Source organism: Tursiops truncatus, chromosome 10, assembly GCF_011762595.2.
Source record: "Tursiops truncatus isolate mTurTru1 chromosome 10, mTurTru1.mat.Y, whole genome shotgun sequence".
Taxonomy (NCBI): domain Eukaryota; kingdom Metazoa; phylum Chordata; class Mammalia; order Artiodactyla; family Delphinidae; genus Tursiops; species Tursiops truncatus.
This window is the reverse complement of record NC_047043.1, coordinates 27,696,975-27,718,029: the sequence shown is the minus strand read 5'-3', so window position 1 is coordinate 27,718,029 and position 21,055 is coordinate 27,696,975. Positions and strand designations below refer to the sequence as shown.

At 39.7% G+C, this 21,055-nt stretch overlaps 1 protein-coding gene across 1 annotated transcript in view; it reads right to left on the bottom strand.

Annotated features, from left to right (window-relative positions):
- PTCHD4 (patched domain containing 4) overlaps positions 1 to 21,055 on the bottom strand; it is a 164,247-nt gene that overhangs the window by 95,022 nt on the left and 48,170 nt on the right. The window contains exon 2 of the mRNA XM_033863680.2: positions 17,843 to 18,323. Coding sequence (XP_033719571.1) covers positions 17,843 to 18,323 — 481 coding nt within the window. The remainder of the gene's footprint in view (positions 1 to 17,842; positions 18,324 to 21,055) is intronic.

The window sequence follows — 21,055 nt, the reverse complement described above, 5'->3', positions numbered from 1 at the left end:
AATAAGGTGATTGATTTAAGACCTGTACGAACAACAGACAGCAGCAGAGCCACAGAGACCCCAGATAATATAAGGAATATAAAAATCTTAGACGACTACATTTACTGTTTTTAAAAATACATAACTTTGAAAGTATCTTCAAATAACACAAAATAGATATAGACATAGGCTCAAAACAAACTCAGTCATACTTTCAGACATAAAAATATTCAATAATAAAAATTAAAAATTTGATAGGTATTTTAGTAATATCCTAGGTGCAGTGTCTTAGTTCCTTGAGGCTGCTATAACAAAAATACCATAAACCAGGTGACTTAAAAGCAACAAACATTCATTTCTCACAGTTCTAGAGGCTAGGAAGTCTAAGACCAAGGTATTGGCAGATTCAGTTTCTGGTGAAGGGTCACTTATTGGTTCATAGATGGCCCCTTTTCACTGTGTACGTCACATGGTAGAGGGGACAAGCTAGCTCTCTGGGGTCTCTTTTATAAAGGCACTGATCCCAATCATGAGGGTGTCACCCTCAAGCATACAGCAAAAGAGAAAATTAGTAAACTATTCTATCAAACAGAAGAGATTATTCAGAATTCAGCACAGAGAGACAAAGGGAAAATGCCAAAGGGAGGATAAGAGACACGCGAAGTTGTAACATGTTTCATTGGAGTTCAACAGGGAGCGAAAAAAATAAGATAGAAATAACATTTGAATAGATAAAAGTGATAATTTTTTAGAATTTATGAAAGACAATACTTCATGAAACCAAGGGACTTAATGAATTTTCAGTGAGATAAATACAAAGAAAGCCACATCTAGATATATCATAGTGAAAGTGCAGGAAACCAAAGACAAAGAAAAATCGTAAAAATAGAGGAAAAAGACAGTGGAATAATATGATAGAGAATCATTATTTTCAATGTAATTAAAGAATTATATACCCAGCAAAAATAACTTTCAAGTATGAGAGGAAAAAAGACATGTTCAGATAAAGAAACAAAAAATTGAGTTTTTCACCTGTAGAACATCTCTAAAGGTACTAAGTAATTTCCTTTAGACAGAAAAAAGTAACTCCAGATGAAAGATGTGAGATGTAAGAAGAAATGATAATCATAAAAGTAGCAAGTATGTGGGTAAATGTAAAAGACCATGTACTATATAAAAAAGAAATAATAATGTCTACTGAGGTTAAATAATAACATTAGAATTAAAGTGGTAGACAGGATTAACAGGTAAGTCAGGAGGGGGTCTAAATGGAGTTCAAATGATCTAACTACTTTATTACATAAGGAAGAAAAATGAAGGTTTTGATGCATTTTAGACTTTGATAAGTTAAGTATCAATATTATAATTTCTAAAGCAATCACAAAATTAGAAGCCAACATTTAACTTTCAAACTTGCAAAGGGAAAAAATTGGGATAATAAAAGGTATTAATTCAATCCAAAAGATGGCCAAAAAGGGAATATATATATATATACACATATATATATATATATAGGCAGATAGATAGGAATATATATGGGAGGAATATATATGGGAAGTGTGAGACAAATACAAAGCACAAAATAGAATGGTAAATTTAAACTCTCCAATATATGAAATTATATTAAAGGAAATAAAGGGATTAAGTTCTTCAGCTAAAAGACAAAAATCATTAAGACAGGAAAAATCTCCACATCCAACTATATGCAACTTACAAGACACATATAGAAAATCTAAGAAAACAGAAAGGTTGATACTTAAAGAATGGAAAAAAAAATATTTTAAAAATATAAACAAAAGATTCTGATGAAGCTAAACAGACTTTACAGCAAAAATTGTTTTTAGAGATAGAAAATCAGTTTACATTGATAAAATATTTAGTTCACCTAGAAGAGGTAATAATATATATTTTTATGTACATTATAACATAGGTTGTGAAACTATGCAGAACAGCTAAGAGCTGATAACCTTAAAAGTCAGAATAGGGCTTCCCTGGTGGCGCAGGGGTTGAGAGTCCGCCTGCCGATGCGGGGGACACAGGTTCGTGCCGCGGAATGGCTGGGCCTGTGAGCCATGGCCGCTGAGCCTGCGTGTCCGGAGCCTGTGCTCCGCAACGGGGGAGGCCACAACGGTGAGAGGCCCGCGTACCGCAAAAAAAAAAAAAAAAGTCAGGATAATGATTATTGCGAGGGAGAGGGTATGATTAGAAAGAGGCTATAGGAATGCTGGTGATGTTCTATGTTTTAATCTGAGCAGTATTCACACATGTTAACATATAACTATTAGTGAAAATAGTATATATTCAGGTTTTACACTTTTTTTGCACATATGGAAATTGTTGAGTTATTGAATTAAGCAGGCTGCATTATAGTATATATATACAGTCATCTCGTTTTGTTTCATATATTGACATATTTATCTCTCTATAGATATAGTCAAAGAATAAACATGAAATTTTTATCAACAATTATCTCTGGATGACGGTTTTAGATTTTGTTTATCTTTCAGTGTTTTCCTAAAAATGCATTGTTTTTGTAATAATGGAAACAAATGAATTAGATAAAAACAAAAACCTACTACCCAGGAATAGAAAACAGGGTTTCTAGCAAGAAGAGAGTTAGTAGAAGGATGTGTGTCAACCTCAAAAGTGGAAAATGAATAGCTTTGGGGAAAGTGAGACATAGATAGTCAATGAGAAGGAAATACTTGGAAAGCGGCAATGCTGAAAAGGACTTCGGGGGGAGTGTGGACAGCAAATTAGGTAGAAGCTTGCAGTAAAATGTGCCAAGAACAAGCACCAATGCTATTTTCAGCTGCAAAAGCACAGGCACCACGGCACAAAACAAGGACAGGCAGCCTCTTTTTATATATATTTGGAAAATCTGACTGTAAGGCAACAATTTTACATCAAACTACTTTTAGCTTAAACTAGGTACAAGGAAGAAAATAGCCACCATGACCTAAAAATGATTATGGTGATATGGAATTTTCCAATGAGATAACTTCTCATTCTTGCTTTGCAGAAGGCACAGCCTCTCTTAATGCCAGCCCTAAGTTTTACCAAGGGTGATGGTAAAAACATGTGTGTTTAAAACATTTTCTGTAGGATCTTTCTCAAAAACGGCCTAACGTAATAGCCGTGAAAAGTGCAAAAACAAGTCTGCATAGGAAGCTTGCATGCCCTCAAGACTTCAGCTTACTGGAGAAAGCAAAGTCTTCACACAAGAATGGCTTCTAAAAAGAGATACACTGCCCATTGTCCAAGGGACATTGTGAACTTAAGATGTCCAAAATGGCAGGCAGAACATGACTGCAGATGTCCAGATGTCAACTGGTAATCAAATTCAGGTAGGCAAGGCAGACTGCTCCTTAGGTCCATGGGTGACCAGGAGTTGGGCTGGTAGAAAGTAGGATTCAGTGCCCTTAGAGAAGGTTGGTTGGCTAGTGTTAAGCAGAGAATTAAGGTAGGCGGATGGACTTGAGGGCAGAATGTCAGATCCAACAAGATACTGGGATGCTGTATATCTTGCAAGAGATTGAAAGGCTTGGTAGGACATATAGAAATCCTTCAAATGGTATAAATAAAAAACCTTAATTGAAAGACTACTTACAGAGATATGAGCAGAGCCAATGGGAAAAGAAACAACAACAAGGGATGTTGAGGTACCCAGAGACTATCAAGAGCAGGAAGCTGTTACCACTTTTAAGTCTAACAGAATAAAGGGAGGAAATAGTATGATCAGGGTCCAGTAAGAGCTATAGATACAGAGGAGTGGCTGCCTGTCAGAGACTGGAGTTATTGCCGGAGAAATAATGCCAATGCAGGGAGGGAGGGAGCAGGGAAGAAAGACCTTGACCTCTTTCTCGTTCTGTCCTACTATCTCCTGGTGATGCCTCTTGGTGGCCAAATCCAACCCAAAGCCAGAGGAAAAGGGAGCCTGGGTGATGCGTCCATAGGAATCAGCCTACCAGAGCAAAGATCAGGGAAGAGAAAGGTAGAGAAGAAAATCTGTTGGTGATGATGGAGAGTGCAAACAGAGAGTTACAGGCACAAGTGCTTTTCAAGGAACCCAAGGTGAAGGCCAGTTATGCATAGTGGGCTAATATGGCAGAATGGTCAATCCAAAACTAATTTTAAAATACTTCCTAATTGTGCTAGGCCCACTACTAGTTGCTAAGGATACAAAAACAGTAAGTTGATCCTTTCTAATGAAAGCTCTGCAGCCTAACATGGAAGTAAATATAGGCATGTAAACAAGGATAAGCAAAAAGGAAAATCAGTCGTTCTTGGGTTTAGAAGTCATTAAAAATTTCCATAGAGCAAGAGGCATTTAAGCTTTGAAAATCAGAACAAAGCAGAGATAGAGGGAATCTCTAGGAAAAGGAATATCATGAGACATGAAACAGCCTTGTATTATCTGGCCACATAGCAGTTTGGTTTTGGTCTGAGCAAAGAATGTGAAGGAAATTAGAATTAGAGGCTGCATAGAGATGAAGCGCACAGGCCTCCTTTGACAGACATGTCTCCCTTGGCCAGACTGCTATAGACACACAGCAGTGCTGACCTGAGTGAGTAGATGGTGTGTTGATAACCTTGTTTGGATAGGGTGGGGAATACAGGAACTCACATAACCTGCTGCTGCTTTAAGGTTCTCATCTTTCAGGATAAGGTTAAGAAGAATGAGCAGAAAGGGCAAAGGGATAAACAGACTGGAATAAATAATAAACCAAAAAGAAAGATCACAGGGGGAACAGAAAGGAGGAACCACAAACACTTGGAAATCATAGAAAGATAGTCCCTCTCTGAGGATTAAACTCATCAGTAAATAATCAAAGGAGAAAGAATGTCTCCTAGTCCCAACAGAAACACTCTTTACTTAGTTTACTACATAGCGATATTGAGTCATCTTAGAGAATCATCTTAGAGAGAAAGCTTATCAATGGTGGTGGCCAACACAGAATGAATGGTAAGGTCTAGCAATGTGAGCACCTGTATTGGGTACACAGAACTTCCCAAGGGAGAATGACACTGAATCTGGGAGGCACGGGTGGGCATTTTGGCATCATTCTTTGTGGGAAACAAGGAAATCCATCAGACATCACTGTGGGTTTTTTTTGTTTGCTTGTTCGTTTTAAATTTATTTATTTTATTTATTTTTGGCTGCAAAGGGTCTTCATTGCTGTGTGCGGGTGTTCTCTAGTTGCGGTGAGCGCAGGCTCTAGGTGTGCGGGCTCAGTAGTTGAAGCACATGGGCTCTGTAGTTGTGGCGCACAGGCTTAGTTGCTTCCGCAGCATGTGGGATCTTCCCGGACCAGGGCTCGAACCCGTGTCCCCTGCACTGGCAGGCGGATTCTTAACCACAGTGCCACCAGGGAAGTCCTAAAAAGTTAGACTTGACGGAACTCGGCGGTCTCTGTGAGACGGGAGGGTGCACTCATCACTGGCACCACCAGCGCTTCCCACCCCGCCCTGCTGGTCTGCCTGCCTGCGTCAGGGATCACATGCTGCCTCACTGTGTTTTAATTTATGTTCATCACATAGCCCTCTGAGTCTTTTTTATGTATCTTGAGAAAGGGAAGCCTAGCTAGTGTAAACCACTTTTTGAAAAGGTTACCAGAACAGAGATTCTGGCTAACATATTACCCTTGTCAACCTAGTTAACGGGATTCTTTCACTGAGAATCTAGTTTTGTCACTGTGTTTTTACAGTACAATTTTTTGACCTGTAAGACAGCCAATCTAACCCTAGAATACAGTAAAATTACAATTACTTCTATCCTTTGGAGCCTCTTGGCAGTCTTACTTAGTTCTCATGACAGAGATACAACCTCACTGCCTCCATCCTTTTGGATTTTCTGCATCTTAAAAATAGGTTAACTTGTCTACAAGAGAGAAAGTTAAGGTCTTAAGTAGATGTCCTGCCTCTAGGAATACTTCAAGAAAAAGACTACAGGCTGTCTGTGGATATAACAGTTGATCAAAGCACAGCCACTCAGACTGTAAGATACACTTAGTTCACCTCAAGTTTAGTTTCTACCTTCCATTTTATTATGAAGGAGGCACTATAGGATGGTAGAGGACGGGCAGTTTTCAAATTTTTCCTCAAACTAAATATCTATGGAGACTTGTCATGTAAAAATATCAGAAGAAAGTTTCTGTTCGGAAGCAGGAAGGAGCAGCCGGGACTTCTGGGGGCTTAATTCTTTCTGAGGCCCATTGCACCCCCAGCACATCCCGAGGACTCCCCAGGGCCGAGTTTGAGAACTGCTAACAGAGTCAAGGAACCTGGGAGGGAAAATCAAGTAATACAGGTTCTGACCTTGGCTCCTCTCCAGGCTTGAGAATAGTTCTCATGAACTAGTTTCATGAACTAAATATTTCCTCATTTAATGGCAACAGCTGCCCTACTTTCCTCTGGGTGAACAGGAAGCCATCTGCATGATCAAATGGCCAATGGGATACTTTTAAGGTACACGACGCACCAAACAAAAGATACAACATTTCGACTATACTCTCATGTTTGGAAATTCAAACGTTCCTCATTACATAAACACTTTCAATGGCTTTGTTTAAAAGCCATGGTTCTAAAATTTTTCAAAGAACACGTACAATTTCAAACACAGATTTTTATCCATTTCTAATAAAAATCTCCTTCATGTCTGCTGTGAGCTAGTGAAATTACAAGTCATTCATTCAAGAAATAATTATTGAGCACTTCTTATTCGCAAAACATTGTACCAACACAGTAAACTTTATTATAAAGTTGCCCTGACCCTTGACTTTGACAGAGGAAAGGAAGAGGAAGGTGACTGAATTATAGAGTGAATCTAGCAACTTGCAGTTAATTATTATGAGTCCTTATTATATGCATCACAGTTTCACCCCAAAATCTGCAAGTTAGGTGTCTTTCACTGGTTTCTCTTTGTGTGTGTGTGTGTGATTTTGATTGGTTTTCATTCAATGAAATGAGCCATCTAATCTGTTTCTCCCCAAATCCACCACTTTTTATTTATTTTGCTAAAATGTAGTTTAACTTACTCTTATATCCAGTCCTTTCTGATAAAATTATCTCCTTTTCCTTCATTATTTCGTTTATATCATTGACTATTATGGTTATACTCTATGTTTTTTATTATCTCAAACACTATTAGTAAATTTTCTTAACTAATACTTTGCTGATTTATATTATTAAGTATGATACTTAGTTTAGGATGTTCCACTTAACATTGAAACAATCACTAGAAGTATCACTGGCCAGGACATATTCTTATTCCATTTGGGCCAAGTCAGCGTGAGAAGCAGTAGGAAAAGTAGCAGCATCTTCTTTATATTAAATTCAAACTCAGGTTATAACTTCTCTAAGGGTACAGAATGATATCTATAAGCCAAGGCTTGAATAATAGAGTTTGGCCTTGGTCTGGATGAAGGCACTGCTCTCTCACTACAAAGAAAATCAATCACGATGACACACAGATATTTGATGCATTCACAAACCACCGTGTTCCAGGAAGGCAGGTGAAAATCAGTGTACAAGGATTCTTCAATTCTTGGAAGCCCAAGGCTGGCCTCTAGGACCCTCAAACCAATGCAGGATTAATCTCATTTTTCTCTGCTAATTTTCAATGACTGGGTATGAAAATACTGGCTTGGAAATGAATTGAATCTTGGCAATAAGTCTCTAGTTTGTAAATGAGCTTTATCTGGCTGAGACTTTGCTTTTCCTCAGAAAAGCAATGGCATAGCCTTAATGCATTTTCACCCTTCAAGTTTCAGGAGTTTGAATTGCAATTTTTACCTTGATGCAGCACTGCAGAAAATCCTGATCTGGTTGGCAACTGCAGCTCTTCTGCATCAGGAATATTTTTTTCTTGAACATTCTCATAGGACAATCAAGTCAACTTCAATTAATGAGGATAGTTAGGGTTGCTTGTGATAGATGCATATTTGAGGAAGGCTTAGATGTCCACACTGGAGAAGTGGTAGAAGCTGACATAGGAACAGTTCTACCATATACTGGATAAATTGATGTCTCTCTCCTTTCCCTGTCTGCTTAAATATTCAAGCCTAATTCACTATATGATTTAAGAAGTAAAAAAGCAAGGGCATAACATATTAGAAAGCATAAGGCTTAATTACAAATCTTTCCATTTTAAAAGTCTAAACTAGCACATCACCTACCCTTGAGATAAACACAATCACCAAAATGGGCCCATATGCTTTTCACCCTGAGTAAAATTTTGCTATATAAATACTCTTCCTCATTCCTAAACTCCAACTACCATGGGAGGAAGCTCATTAGCAGTAAAAAGTGTAACAGATGGAGGTGGATTCAAAAGAAAATAAGAATCTTAAGGAGTCAGGATATAATTATTAGTAATGTTGGACAGTGCTTCACAATAAAAACTACATACTATTCAATGCTACCTCAAATGCTTGGCATAAAATTCAGCTTCTTACTTGTTATGCCAAGATCTGTTCCCTTCCCACCTCCTTCAAAAGGTCTACAAAAACCAGTTAGTGAGACAACATCTTAACTTGTTAAAAACTTCTGTTCTGGGAGGTCCATTTCACAGCTACAAAAAGAACAGAGATCAATATAAAGAAATGAAATCTGAAGAATAACATATAAAAAATAAGGACATTAAGATATCTAAGCTAAAGACAACCAAAAGTTAAGCCTTCTCCTGCAAAAGTCAACATTTGTAAAATGCATGCTATGGGCACTTAGGACTAGACACTTGAAAAGATGACAAGTAGACCCAGTTCCAGCTCCCAATGAGCCAAAAACCTAGATAACATACAGCCTAAGTGTCAAATGAATGATTCACTGATTAAGGAGTAAAGGTGGAAAAGATGTTAAGGACCAATCAGTCCGACTTCCTCATCTTATGAAAGAGAAAACATGGGAGGCCCAAGGAGAAGTCACCTGAATGGACAGGGACTTGACTGGGCTCCAGGTCTTCTGACTCCAAGCCTCTAAACAGAGAGATATTTTCACATCATTGACCAACATTTTCCCAAAGAAGATGATTATTTATCACCAAGAGCAGGGTGGCTGCAACTGACATAGCTAAAAAATAGCTCCAATAAGAGAGCTTCTAACAATAGGGTCATTTGGGGCAGGTTTTGATAGGTTTAATGACCCCGAGTAAAACAGGTCCCGTGGCAAAACTAACTTATTGAGAAACATTTCAAAACCCTTAATATAATCATTAAAAAATTTTAGCCAACCATCAAACCTTAGAGGGCTCATTATATGCCAAACACTGTGCTGGTCGAAGTCGAGGAAAATAAAAGTGCCCAAGAAGTAATACCTTATGTCCCTGGTAATACCTTCCCCTTCGTAAATCCAGATTCTGTCTCCAGCAGAACCAAGAGGAGCAGCTACCCATGCTTCTGACGAGTTCTCCCAGTTGCCTCCCTATTAACAAATCCTTACCTATCACCATGTCTCCTTAAGACATTAGTCCAAGGAAGTTTCTAGACAGTGTGTTTTCTAAAAATTTTGACTGTGGCGCGCATTAGGCTATATATCTTACATCATGTCTATTATACACATGTACATTAAACTGAAACAAAAGTACGATGCAATAACACTTTGCTATGTGCGACACCTTTTGATATTTCCTATCCTTTTCTACTCTCTTTTCTTCCCCATAAGTGAAATATAAACATGGATCATGATACACTAAATTAAATGACTCTCTAATAGACTATAACCCATTTGAGAAACGCTAACAGACCATTCATTCATTAATTCCACATATATTTGTTGAGTGCCAACCCGAGGCCAGTACTGTTTGAAGTATTTGGAAAACAGCGGTGAATGGAAAAATAAAAATTTACATCCTTCGGGGGCTTACGTTCTATGGCGGGGAAAACAAGTCAAAAAGTAAGTATACTGTATGTTAGATAATGACGAGCTCTAAGGAGAAAACTGAATCAGAGAGGGAGAAAGGGAGTACTGGTGAAGCACTTGTGGTTTTTGATAGAGTGGCCAGGAAAGTCCCCACTGAGAAGGTGCCATTTGTATAAAGACCTGCAGGAGGTAAGGAAACAACTGAGGAAGAGCCTTCCAGGTGTACAGGAGAGACAGACAGGTTGAACCTGAGGTCAGAAGGTTAGCAGATGCCAGATTTGTTGGGCCTTGGAGATCATGGAATATCTATGTCTGTTAAATTGGGTCCTTTGAATATCTAATGTCTTTAATCTAACATTTGTCTTCCATCCCCAAATGATCAAATCATAGCCATTGTCATCAGTAATAATCTCGTCTCAAAACCTTTACAGCAAGCATCTCTGGAATCCACCTCTATCTTTGCAGCTCACTCACACTACGACTGTGTGGTGATTGCACTTCCCAAAGGTGACCACAACAGTAGCTCCCATTCTACATGCTCTTCTGCAATGTGACTCTGCCACTCTTTCAGTTCTCTGCCACTGTCTTAAGAGGTGGAGTCCCACTGCCCTCCTCTGGGATCTGGGCTGGCCTTAGTGACTGGTACTCAGATGGTAGAATAGGGCTGATGTGATGCTATGGGACTTCTATGTCTAAGCCAGCCCTGAACTTTTGTCCTTCTCTTGTGCAAAACGTTTTCTTGGAGCCCTGAACCACCATATAAGAAGTCTGACTACCCCAGGAACACCATGCTGGAGAGGCCAAATTTAGATGCTATGCTCAACAGTTCCAGCTGAGATTCTCCTTCAGAAGTCCCAGACTTGGTACCAGCCATGTGAGCGAAGAAGCCATGTTGAAAACTGTTGTTCTAGACCCAACTATGCCAGACCTCAGATATTCAAGCCATCCTCAGCTGAGGCTCTAGAAATTCTAGAGGTGGGAGGAACTCACCTCACTGTGCCATTTCCAAAATACTGACCCACAGAATCCACAAGCATAATCTAATGGTTGTCGTTTTACACTACCCAGTTTTGTGGTGTTTATTATACAGAAACAGATAACCAGAACAGACTCCAACCTAAGACAGTTCTCTGACCCCACGAAGAATATAATATTTTGAACTTATCAGTGTTTTACCACGCTGATGAGGCAGAATAAATCCTCGTTACCTTTACTGTTTGGCTTAGTTTATGTGGGAGGGACAGTTGATGCTCATAAAATAATCCATTTGCTCTCCTACATTTGCTATCCTCCCTCACAGTTAGTTTATGGCCATATGTCTAGTTCTGGCCAAGAGCATGTGATGAGAAGTAACTGAATCACTTTGGGTACAAGGTAGTTAATAAGTAGTGTGATTTCTCTAATTATTCCCTCATCTGTGTACATGCCGGGGAGCACAAACTCTGAGAAGGCAACATGTTGTAAGACAGAGGCATCCTAAATTCCTGAATCTCTGGTGGAAAAGAGTTTCCAAAGAGAGCTTCCCAACCCACACCAAACTGTGATATGAGCAAGAAGTTAATCTTTGTTCTCTTAAACTAAATGGATTTAAGGCATTATTTGTTACTGCAACATGGTCTAGCTGATCCTAACTATTACAACGTTCATGATCTGTCATTACAGTCACTCTTTTGCATACACTATAAACCCTCTTTTTTTTTTTTTCTGGGAATTTCTTTCTGATTAAATTCATCTCAATGCCTATTCAACTCCTCCCCCAAGCAGCTATATATGGCTGGAGGGGGGACCGACTCAGCAACCACGCTAACTGATTTCTTTTTTTTAATTCATATTCATGCACGTAAATGTCAAGGAGATCCCTGTGCTTCCTAGTTATTCACCTAAATTTTATTCTTTATTCTCCAACTTTCTGAAGTGACTCTTTAAGAATCCCTTCACTTTCCTCAAATTAACGCCTCCTTCCCCAAATTTATTCTCAGCTGATGACTTGCTTCCTATTTTACTGACAAAGTTGAAGCCATAGAAGAGAATTTCCACGTGGTTCCACCCCGACATGTACCAATCTATCTGGATCTGTCCATATTTTCTGCCTTCCCTTTTCTTAACTGTAGATGAGAGCCGTCTAGGCTCTTATATAAAGCCAATGTTTCTAGCTGTGCTCTGAATCCCATCCTATCTCTCTCTCCTGCTCAATGACATTGCTTCTGCAATCTCTTCTCTCTGCTTTACTATGAAGCTTTCTCTACTGCACGTCATCCCTAACTGCATAAACCATTATTTCCCTTTAGTGCAAAAATTCCTTAGAAGAATTAGCTTTACTCACTGTCTTCACTTCCTATGCTCCAAGCTCTACTGAACCTCTTTAAATTACCTCAGCTCTCCTCTAAAGCAGCTCTTGCCAAAGTCATTCATGACCTTCAAATTCCTAAATCAGGGCTTCCCTGGTGGCGCAGTGGTTGAGAGTCCGCCTGCCGATGCAGGGGACGTGGGTTCGTGCCCAGGTCCGGGAAGATCCCACATGCCGCGGAGCGGCTGGGCCCGTGAGCCATGGCCGCTGAGCCTGCGCGTCCAGAGCCTGTGCTCCGCAACGGGAGAGGCTACAGCAGGGAGAGGCACGCGTACCGAAAAAAAAAAAAAAATTCCTAAATCAAACGACCAATTCTCAGTTCTCACCGGACACAATTTCTTAGCAGCTATTGGAACAATTGTTCTCTTGCTCCTTCATGAAACACCTTCTTGACTTGGCTGCTGGGACACTATTCTCTCTTGGTTCTGCTATCTCACTTGATAGCCTAATCCTTCTTAGTGTCATTTTCTGAATCACTTCCACCTGCCCAATCATAAGCGTTGGAATACTCCTGGGCTCAGATTTTAGACGACTTCTATTTTCCATCAGTGTTTATCTTTCCAGTTGATCTTATCAGAGTCCATGGCTTTCATTATTAGGTATGTCATGATGAATCCAAAATTTATATTTTCAGCTCCAACTTAATAGATTTTACTTCTGAACCTGATCTGTATACTGTCTTATATCGCCAATTCCACATTTTCCCACTTGGATACTTAATAGGCACCTGAGCACATGGAAAACGAAACTCTTGTATTTCCCCCACAACTTATTCCTCCCACGATCTCCCTGTGACAGTAAATGGCAACTGCTTTCGATTAGTTATTCAGTCCTCAAAGCTCGGGGTCACCCGTGACTCCTCTTTCTCTTACATACCATATCCACTCCTTCAGCAAATCCTGTGAATTCTATTTTCCAGTATTGTATCCTGAGTCTAATCCCTTTTTACCTCTGTCACTGCTCCCATGCTATTTCAAGCCACCATTATAACCCATGAAGATTTTGCAATAACCTCTCACCTATGTATGAGTTATAACCTATAACCATTCTTGCTCCATTGAGACTCATTTCCATAAAATGTAAGTCAGATCACACTCTCATCTCAAAATGCTTCAGATCGCTTACCATCTTAAGTATTAAGTTCTCTGTGCCCTATGTGACCTGGCTGTATGCTACATTGCATAATACTCAGACAGGTGCCCGCTCTGCTCCAGCCACACTCCCTTTCTTGCTCTTTTTTAACTTCACCAAGTAAGGTCCATCTCAAGGCTTTTGCATGGATAGTTCTCTTCATCAAAGACACTCTTTTCTCAGTTAGTGCATGGCTCCTTCTTCAGTTTATTTGGCTCTCTGTTTCAAATTCACTTGTTCAGAAAGGCTTTTCTCTGACCACCTATGCTCTTTATCTCTTATCCTGTTTTACGATTATACTTTATATCACTTATCAATAATATAACACAGTTTATATTTATTTGTTTATTGTCTGACACTTTCCCTTAGCAGGCTTAGAATGTAAGATCCACGTGGGCAACAACTTGATTAGTTCTGTTCAATACTTTTTACTCCAGGACATGGTAGGTGCTCAATAAATATTTGAATAAACTAATAAGTAAATGAATATGGAGCTCAGGTTTTGGATGATGAATGAGAAGGTCTCCTATCTGGAAACCCTGGGTTCACCTGAAAAAAACGAGTCATCTGCACATGTCCAGTGACATCAAGCTGGCTAAAGTAAGACTCCTGGCATATAAAACAAACTCAGGATGGACAGCAAAAATAATAGTGAACCAAGGCTCCTAATGTCCCTGGCAACTACCCACAGAAGATCAGCAAGATACAGCAGGAGCCAGCTTGGCATCGGTGTGCGGTATTAGCCCATATTTCTCCTTCCAGAAAGAGGAAACACATCCACATAAAGCAAATGAGGTGAAAAAAAGGCTGACAATGAGTTATAAATTAAATCAGTGGCATTCTCATTGGTTTATGCTTGTATAGAGAAAGGCCATTAAGCTGGAGCTAAAAGGGGTCCTTTTAAGCATTTTTAAAGAAATTATTATGAGTCTGGATTTCTCTCTCTGAAATCTTTTCTAGAGAGAATACACATGCTTATAATTATCTTCTTTTCTAAGCCTAAATATTGAACGTACAATTCAACAAACATACATTTACCTATAGGGACACCAGCCAAGATATAAAAATTGGTACAGGCTTTAAAAATGAAGGATTTGGAAGTACAGAATACATGCCTCTGAAATGACATTGGGGGTATTAACTGGATGAATGGTCAGAAAAAAGAACAAGCAGATGCAGTATTAAAGAAAGATAGTTGGTCAAAAATAGAATGGTTGAAGAGTAGAACACCTAAGCAACATACCCAGCTTCAGGGATAAGTTCTAATGAGGATGAATGGCTTGAATCTTGGAGCATAATGAAGTGAATATTCACTACCTTAAAGAAATCTTTGTAGGAAGATAGGAATAGAAATAGAGGTTTATAAAAAGAGTTGGGCTTCTTTTCCTTACACCCAACTAACACTGGATTATGCAGTTTGGACACAATGTAAACTAATTCATCAAAGGACTACTTTTAAACAATGCTGTGTGTACCACCAGAAGGTATGTATCTGCCAAACTCAGCTCTCAATCTCTCAATCTCTCTCTCTCTCTCTCTCTCTCTCTCTCTCTCTCTCTCACACACACACACACACACACACACACAGAGTCAATAAAGGAGAATGGAGGTTAGAAGTTTGAAGATAATACAAACCTTCAAGGTTTTTACAAAAGAATGATCAAATTCTAACTTCAGTTGAAGAATGAAACGAACAATGTAGGAACTTCAAAATTTAAGACTGAAGAGTCCAAATCCTTCATTTAATAGATGAAAAACTGGGGTTTCCCTGGTGGTGCAGTGGTTAAGAATCTGCTTGCCAATGCAGGGAACATGGGTTCGATCCCTGGCCAGGGAAGATCCCACATGCCACAGAGCAACTAAGCCCGTGCGCCACAACTACTGAGCCTGAGCCCAAGAGCCACAACTACTGAGTCTGCGTACCACAACTACTGATGCCCGCGTGCCTAGAGCCTGTGCTCTGCAACAAGAGAAGCCATGACAATGAGAAGCCCGCACACCGCAACGAAGAGTAGCCCCCGCTCGCCACAACTAGAGAAAGCCTGTGCACAAGCGACGAAGACCCAACACAGCCAAAAATAAAAACAAATAAACAAATTTTAAAAAATAGATGAAGAACTGGGACAAAGGGACTATACCTAACTTGCCCAACAAAACATACAAAGTTAGTGGAAAAGCTGGGATGGAAACCTAGATGTCCTAGCTCTGTGGCATATCCCTTTTATTTCACTAGTTCTCCATTTTGGTATCTTTACCATTATGATCATTTTACAAACAAAACAAAACACAACAAAACCAACTCCCCCTTGATGGAGCAAATATCTTAAGTAAGTATATATTTATAGGTCTACTGTTGTTATGTTTTCAGAACATAGCAGGAAAGTTCTTCTAAGATTATTGTAAGAACTTGAAGTGCAGGAATACTGAAAAGTAACCATTTACCAGGCTTCTGGAGTCTGCACCGACCCTGTCCAGGGCTGATTTGTGATTGTAAAGATGACTGAGAGAGGAGAAAATGTGAAAAGTGTGTGTTTTAGGGTTTGGACATTTACTTCACTGTGGCTTTCAGTGTTCTTATTATTTCTTTAAGGAATGAAAATACCACTGATTTAGTATCTGAGCCTAGAATACAATTCAGCAACACTGGAGACAATTTTTCTCCTTATTTGTATGAAATATAATTCTATACATTATAGAATTTTCCTGATAAATCTTTCCACTACCTAATTAGATTGCCACCAGTTTTAGAAAAAGCCCTCTTGGCTCTAAGGTGCCTAATTTGTCCATCTCGAATGATCCATGTTTCACTTGTGAATCATGCTGCATGATTCATATGAATCTTATATTATTAAGTTAAAAGACTGAGCCCACAAAACATAACAAGTATAAGTGGTTCAAATCTAGACCTATCCTTGTCACTGGTGAAAAAAAAATTTCATATATTTCTTTAGCAAATAGAAAAACTTTTTGTTAACAAGATGAACATGCATTTAAACATGATATGCAGAATGCAAGAAAGAGTTTCAATTTCTTGAAGCCAAGGGCTGTTTCTTATTCATCACTGAATCCACTGCACGTAACACACCAGCTTAACGACTAAAACTCGATGATACTTATTGAGTGTCTACCCTGTCGTATTACCTTTAGGTACATTCTATTACGTTCAGAAAACAATTCTTTGACTTATTTTTTATCCTCATCATTATTATCCAATCATTATCCTCATTTTATTTTTTTAAGTGATAATAAGCATAGCTGCTTTATTATTATTATCATTGTTATTACTATTTAGTTTTAAGTAGAAATATTGCTGTACCATAGAGGTCAAATTGGAACTGGCTTTTCATTTATCCTCATTTTATACAAGAGGAAACTGAGACTTACCGAGATGAGCTAACAGGGCCACAGTGAAGATGGGTTTCCAGATAAATCCACTTTGCAACGTTGTTCTTGAAAACGTTCGTTTAGGTCAAAATGAAAAGGGCCCAGGTCACCTGGAAGACTTTAACTGCATGCCTACGTCTTTTTTACTTAGTAATAAAGCTATAATTTAGGGCTGATATTAACCTGGGAAGGGAAAAGCAATTATTTTACAGCTGAAGACTCCCCTGTGCATGTCAGTTCACCATCTAGAGGCCATTTTCACAGTTTATCCTTTGCTGCATGTATGGAATTGTACCACTTCTGACAGAACTCTTCAGTGGCACCACAAATAATCACTGTCATCATCTCTATTCTGATAAGTTCCATCAATCTTGTTGATGAACCATCACTCACTTTTCTTCCCAGACTTGATCTTCTCTTTTGCAAGAAACACACACATGTGCACGCGCGCATGTGCACACACACACACACACACACTCACATACCATTTTCTAGACCGTTTAAGTATGTCTGGGAAAAATGTACAAGAAAGGATAATCTTGACTGAAGATACTCATGAATTGTTTTCAACAGACACCAAAAAGTTAGAGGCCACATCTTTAAGTGGCTGCAGAAAAATTTTAAATAGAGGTGAGGAAATGGAGTATATTCTCTGCAAAAACTCTGAAATGAATTAATAAACAAAGTCTAATGAAGAAGGTCTTTGAAATTAGAACCTATCGGTGGCTCTCAGAATTTTCATCCCGTGATATCCACTCTTCATCACCATCAGTTTGAGGATGCAACACTAATATGAACCACAAAAATCTGTGTGAAACAGGTTTTGGACCTCCTTAACTTCGTACCCCATGATCTTTAACCTATAATTTTTGAAGAAGCTGAGTAGAAGCTTACAATAGTTTGTACTTTAAAAACACTGGACAGCATTAAAGTCCCTGGCATAAATGAGGTGCCTTGGTCAGCCTAAAATTTACTGAAAAAGGCCTAATCAGGTAAAACAGACAGCACCCCAGGTAAAATTTCACAACATCACACAGACATACCAATGCAAAATTAAAACAGATTTCCACCTGAGAATTCAAGAAATGTACTACCTTGCCCCAAACCGGTAAGAAGCCGATTACCACAAGGATGGATAGTTACCCATGGCAAAGAACGGGATTCCCAGCAGGGTGGAGTTGTACTTTCCGTCGGTGATGAAGAAGATCCCAGCTGCGGTGACGACGGAGATGCACACGGTGAGCACCCCCAGGAGGCCCAGGAAGGGCTTGCCGCGCAAGCAGTCCTTCATGGAGCTGGAGAGGGTGGCTGTGGTCAGGATCAGCACGAGGCTCACGAGGACCTGGCTTCTGGCCAGGATGCTGGTCTTATGAAAGTCTCTCCAGAGGCTGAAGGACGCTAAGGAGTATAGCTGGAGGTCCCGGTGCTCCTCCTGGAGCTTCCTCATAAGCTTACAGAACTCATTCTCCCACTTCTCCCCTATGAGGTCTTGGGTGGCAGAGCCATAGGTCTGGAGGTAGTAGGTGATTTGAATGGCTCTGGCTGACTTGACCCGCTGGTCCTTGCTGTTCGGCACTTCCACTACCCCGCCCAGTTGGTGTCCAATAAAACTGTTCCTCCCATCCTTGAAAACAGAAAAAGGGGAGGCTGAAGTTACCAGCGGGATGCGCATTCCAGAGAACAGAGTCTTACTCTAAGTGAAGGGGCACAAAAGGCAGAGGTAGACTCCAGCAACTGTGGAACTGATGTGGGTGGAGTGGCATGTTAGGATTTTATACTCAACTCTTTGGAGCTCCATGGGATACCATGCAAAATGATCGGAATTAAAAAGGATGCAAAGAGCGTTGTGAAGTTATACAAGACTTGCCACATGCATAGGAAAATGTACATACATATTATTTCGATCTCATCCATACCCTCATTCTCACCATTTCCTTCTGTAACAATCTATTATAACTCCTTTATGCAGGATCAAGTTTAATCATTCAGTTTCAGCCAAAAGTGAAGCATGGCATGAGTTAACAACTTTTCAAAAATTAAAATAATAATGTGTTTAATAAATACATGCTAAACTTTCTAGGGTTAACACACACACATACTAACACACACACACCTACACTAACACACACACACCTACATTAACACACACGCACCTACACTAACACACACACACACAACACACACACACACATATTACAAACATCCATTGTTCTTTGTACTCTGGGGGTACAGCTGTGTATTGCAGAACAAGTAGAAGAAAATACTGGGTTTTTTTTTACAAATAATTTAATAGTATTGACATGTTTTCTAAATATAATGTGAGCACCTGTTCACTCACTACAACATTCCCTTTAAATACCTGCTCCAGTTGTAGGTTGACCAGAAAGCACAGTGGACAAACCCCCCCCAAATGAGACTAAGATTTCAGGTGGGGTTGTCAAAAGTCATCTCAATTTCAGGATTTCACATGAAGTAGAGTAGACAAGATCATAAGAGTAGGGTTTATAAGAGGGGCAATCACTCTTCTTTAAGGAAGACGAAAGGTGGACACTGAGTTGCTTAAACAGATTCAGAGCAGTAATTCTCAACCGTGTGCCTTAACACTCAGAAAGAAATCCCTGACAGCCATCGCCGAATTTGCCGCATCTGTCATGTACTCCAATGGCAATTTTTGTCAGATGGAATATCGAACCCAGTGGCAGGTTGCAGGATGGAGTCTGGTTCTGAAAAGGTGCATCAGGTCCCAGAAGAGACACAGGCACAAAGGTAAATGTATGCCATGAACAGCTTATGTGTTTGCTACATCAGGCAAGACGTGACATGTTTCTCGTGAGGATTTAAAAGTGTAGAGTGAGAACAGGAAACAGAAAGGTAGTACAGAAGGGCAACAAACCCAACTGTGTGGTAACCACGGTTGTTTTCACAGAACCATGAGGCACTGTGTACTCAAGAGACACGTGTAACAAGTACTGTGGACTTAGTACCAGACACCTATATCTGGGGTACTTTTTGTATTTGCATCAAAGCTGCCCTAGTACTTAGGAATGTGTTGAAACTCAAAAAGCTTGAGAAATTTACAGAGTGTACAAATATTGTTAGTAGGGACCATCAAGAATTGCAAGAAAGAAATTTTATAGTCACTCTATATACCCATTTTCCCCCTACATGTTAAATAAAAAGTCTTTCTATTTAATTCAACCTGACTAACTCTAAATGAACGATATATTTCTCAATAAGAATTTAATTTGAGGGTTTTTTCCCCGTTGCTTGGGGTTTCTCCCACTCCCCTTGGCATCTTTGTAATGTTCCTATCTTTTTTCCTTATAAAAAATCAAACTGAAATTCTGACTGTAGGTTCCCAAGGCTCTGTCTTGATTAAATTCTCTGGGGTCCCCCAGTGAGCTGCAGGTGGAAAGGTGGGGCAGCTTTGAGTAAGGAGGTGGAAATTCTGCCCTATCACTGAGAGACTGTGATGTATGATTTTCACTCTTTCAGTACAGGTCAAATTGCTCCTCAGTTGGGCTTGTTTATTTTTGTTTAAGCTTGGTGTAAGTTTTAGCTCCACCCCTGTTCCCACTTCTTTGAAATCCTATCTGTGATGCTGACATATTTTGGATTAAGATTACACTAGACAGAAGAAACTGAAAAAAAGGATAAAGTTTGTTTTTTTCTCTACCATCCTCTAATCTCTACATATACCTCTCTTCATCTGGCTTCCTACTGTTCCCAGACACTTATACCATCTCTTACTTTTCCCATACTTAGGGAAGTAGTCTCTAAAAAATAACCTGTGATTAGTTAAATACACCTCAGGGTGAATTCACTGAGTCAAATATTAGGGAGTGTTTATTATATACCAGGCTTTCTTCTAGGCACAGGGAAATTACCAGCGAGCAAGATAGGGAAGCTGCCAGCTCTCAATAAGCACACATTCTAATAGAGGAGACAGGAAAGCAGCAATTAAGTGATTAACGAAGATTATTTCAGACAGAAATAGTAGGGAGAAGATAAAATAGGACTAAGTGCTGGGCAGGAGGTGTCTAGGTTAGATGGTGTGTTCAAAGTGTCCTCTAGAGCTAAGCCCTCTGTGAGGACGTAGACTTGGCCATAGAAGAATAGAGGAAAGCACCAGGCAGAGGGGGAGTAGTGCAAAGGCCTTGAGGTGAAAATGAACGTGGTGGGCTCAAGGAGCAGGAAGAAAGGCCAGAACAGCTGCAGCAGAGTTCAGGAAAAAAGTGGGAGGAGACAAGGCCTGAGGGCTTGGCCGGCAATAGGCCATGCAGGGCCTGGCAGGCCTGGCAAGGAGTTCTTATTTTACTCCTAGTGCAAACAGAAGCCAGTGAAAGGTTTTAGGTG